The 3,688-nt window shown below is 41.0% G+C and overlaps 1 protein-coding gene across 1 annotated transcript in view; it reads right to left on the bottom strand.

Moving 5' to 3' along the window:
* LOC110290786 (alcohol dehydrogenase 1) overlaps nt 1-3,688 on the bottom strand; it is a 13,289-nt gene that overhangs the window by 7,634 nt on the left and 1,967 nt on the right. The window contains exons 2-5 of the mRNA XM_021157535.2: nt 3,485-3,586; nt 2,804-2,942; nt 655-742; nt 343-562 (exon numbers count right to left, since the gene is read on the bottom strand). Of these exons, the coding sequence (XP_021013194.1) occupies nt 343-562; nt 655-742; nt 2,804-2,942; nt 3,485-3,586 (549 nt within the window). The remainder of the gene's footprint in view (nt 1-342; nt 563-654; nt 743-2,803; nt 2,943-3,484; nt 3,587-3,688) is intronic.

Raw genomic sequence — 3,688 nt, 5'->3', positions numbered from 1 at the left:
TTCTCCACTGGCTCCTGATGGGGTAAGCAATAAAGTTTGTACTGCAGAAGATTCTTGTTGCCCTGAGCGTGTTCTTACCAGGGGGACACACAAAAGCGCGGGCAACAAAGACCTATACAAACTTCAAATAATTCCTGTTAGATGCTGGTTTCTCTTTGGGCAAGAGCTAAAACTAGACACACACTATTATAGAGCTTTCCCTTGCTTCTCTCAAGTGTGTGGAGTGAATTCTCACTGGGGCTGGAGAGGCTTATTTCACTTCTACAAAAATACTCTGATGCCTTCCCTTTAGGTACCAATAATATACACTTAGCTTGTTCCATGGCCCACTGTCCATCCTACCTTGGCGACTTTGATGGCAGAGCCATAGCCAGTTGAGAACCCACAGCCGATGAGGCAGACTTTGTCCAGTGGTGAAGCTCCATCGATTTTGGCCACTGCTATATCATCTACCACGGTGTACTGGGAGAAGGTGCTGGTGTTGATAAAGTTGTGGATAGGCTTTCCCTTGCAGGAGAACCTGCTGGTGCCTTCGCGCAAAGTCCCCCGAGGCATTAGCAGACTGGTTGGTGAAACATGGGCAGACAAAGGACATGAGACAGAATAAAGCCAGTGTGCCCACCCAACTGTGCAAGAAGACAATAAGAAACATACTCGCTTTGGCTACAAAAGTTGCTTTCCGGGTGCTTGCAAATCCTGCATTCTCCACACTGAGGGGAAAAGAGTGGAATGACTTTATCACCTGGATGAAGAAAAACAAAATGACTTAAATGTCTGTCCAGAAATCAATAAAGCAACAACTTGAAGCTTACACTTAGAGACATGTGTCTTTGAAAAGTCCCCAGGAGATAAGGCCTCACCCGGGCTCTGTCAGTCTAGTTAGTCATTCGCATTTAAAGCGCCTGAAGATTCCCGGGAGAGAAAAATGAACCTGAAACCAGTCATTTCCACCCATCAGCAGTTAAACTTTGTTGTGTGCCTCAGTTTCTCTTAGGAGCTTTGTACATATCCTAATCAAACTTTGGATATGCTTGCTGCTAAGAAGAAAAATACACTGTCATTGCAAATGAGTTGCTATCTTCCTGTTAGATTTTGGCGAGAACTGATATGATAGTTTCAATAAAAGTAAGATTAAAGAAACACTATACAGGCAATATTTTATAATAAAAATAAAACAAATTAAACTTGATCATAAAATCAAATTAAAGTGGGAATCTTGGTAGTTAGCTTTTGCCCTTTTATTGTTTAAGACTTTGTTGTTGGTGGTGGTTTTTTTCTTTTTGTGTACATGTGAGAGTACTTGTGTGTGTATGCCATCTCTGTATGTGTGCCCTTGGAAGCCAGCAAAGGGTGTTGGGTCCCCGGGAGCTGGAGTTACAAGTGGTTGTGAGTAACCCAGTTGGGTGCTCTATAAGAGCATGGTATGCCCTGAGCCACGTTATCATTTCTCCGAGGTCCAGTTTTGGCTTTTTAAGGTGATTGTGCTTCTCCTATTATGAAATAAATGCTTAAAAAACAATCTTGTTCGAGGCCAGCCTGGTCTACAAAGTGAGTCCCAGGACAGCCAGGGCTATACAGAGAAACCCTGTCTCGAAAAAACAAAAAACAAAAAAAAAAATAAATAAAAAATAAAATAATAAATAAATAAATAAAAATAAAAAATCTTAGTTATTTTTTAAGGAAGCATAATAAAAACATGATAAGCCACAAATTGCTTTGGAAATCTCAGTTCTTAACAATGAGTTAAATATTTTCTCTGGGAAATAACAAGAAACATTTGTTTTTTAAAGATAATTATTTATGAATTATTGATTTTTCTGCCATAGAAGAAGCAACCTGAAGAGTAAAGGTGTCATTTTGCTGCTAGGTTTTTTGTTGTTGTTGTTTTGTTCTTTTCTGAATAAAAGCAATAATAAAAGCTTAACTCAAACCACATTAGTTCTTTTCCTGTTTCTTGCTTATAGTTTAGTCATCTAGAGGAGAAGTCTCACTCTACTGACTAATGCGATCTTTTTGAAGATGAACATAATTTTTGTTTTTAAATCATGTATGCTACCTACGTTATTGGACCAAAAAAAGGTTTGGTCATTATATTTTATAGATAAAATTAATGTGGGATGGTATCACGGAAATTTTATGTTTTTCTCATCCTTTACCTTAAATACATACAAAGTGGAACCATGTAAAGCAATACTACCACCTACAGCCACAATTAGTGATAAGAAGGTCTGTGGGTTTGAAGGCCTTTGGCTATGCTTTTCCCTTATATTCCCTCTTATATTTTATTTTCTCTATATTCATAAAGAAGGAGCATACAGGAAAAGAGGAAGCCATCATGTTGTCCCAGTGTGTGGTTAAAACTATGGTGGTCGTCCTGCAAGTAGGGCAAGCCTTCACGTCTCTGCGCTCAGCACAGAACAGTTTCTGTGTATCTCAGAACTTGGACCTGCATTTTCTGCCTCGGGTACTTTTGAAGGTCTGTCTGGGTTTTGAAAGTCCACAGCGCTCAGGGACACTAAAGTAGAAGTTAGCAGATTATAAACTGCACACTCTTACGGGCACCGTGCTTCCAGATCTTCATATAAGAGTCTCTGGCTTGATGCCTGACATGTAGGAGATAAACAGATGTTGAAAGAGAAAAGACATGCTTGGATGTAGCGCGACTGAGGCATGCCGGGAGGAAGGGGCAGAGGAAGCCTTCTATTGCCTGGCTTTTCATCTCCCACTTCCTCAACTTCCTCTCCTGGGAGGGATGCTCTTGAGATCAGAACCGAAACACAAGCCCTGAGGGTGAATTCTGTACCTGGTTTCACACAAGTCACCCCTTCTCCAACGCTCTCAACAATGCCTGCGCCCTCATGGCCTAAAACTGCAGGAAGAGGTGTGACCAGGGTTCCACTAATCACGTGATCGTCTGAGCGGCAGACACCAGTGGCCACCATCTGTGGATGAAAGGTAAAGTTCAGTTGACCAAGTTTGTGATTGTGGAGGTTTCACAAGCCTATTCGTCTGAAATCGTGCTTCTGAGGGGCTTTCTAACAATCCTTACTGCTTCCAAATTCCAGAGTTCATTTATCTCCAAGATTCTCCAGTGTTTCCATCTACCTTTTCCCAATTAAACGGCTCAGTTATCAATCTGGTAGCGTAGGTGGCTCTGAAAATGTGTTTTATGGAATATATGAAAATGCATGCTGCTTTATGCAAACAGAAGTCAAACATTAGCACCAAGACATTACCCAACATGAGTTGGTTTTGGACTCAAGATGTTTAGCACTTCATAAACACATAAACATCTAAGATAAGAAAATTCTGAGATTAGGTTAAACATACTTTCTAGTCACTTGAAACTTTGGACATTTGATATTGATAGCAGCAAATTAATTAAGCACATGAAAGGAGCTATTAACGGATTTCTAGATGCGGCTATGGAGTATTTTTCAAGTTTTTCCAACCTAACTTTACAGGAGTTGAAAAGGGCAGTCACCTTAATTCGAACTTCATGGGCCTTGGGGGGTGCGACTTCTATGTCCTCGATGGTGAAGGGCTTGTGAAGCTCCCATAGCACCGCAGCTTTGCATTTGATCACCTGGAAGGCGAAGGGTTACTTCAGCTCCAATGACATCACGGCGATTGCGTCCTTTCATTCACACACACACACAAACACACACACACACACACACACACACAC

This window comes from Mus caroli, chromosome 3 (assembly GCF_900094665.2).
Source record: "Mus caroli chromosome 3, CAROLI_EIJ_v1.1, whole genome shotgun sequence".
NCBI classification, from domain to species: domain Eukaryota; kingdom Metazoa; phylum Chordata; class Mammalia; order Rodentia; family Muridae; genus Mus; species Mus caroli.
The sequence above is the reverse complement of the archived record's forward strand: the minus strand, read 5'-3'. Positions and strand labels throughout refer to the sequence as shown.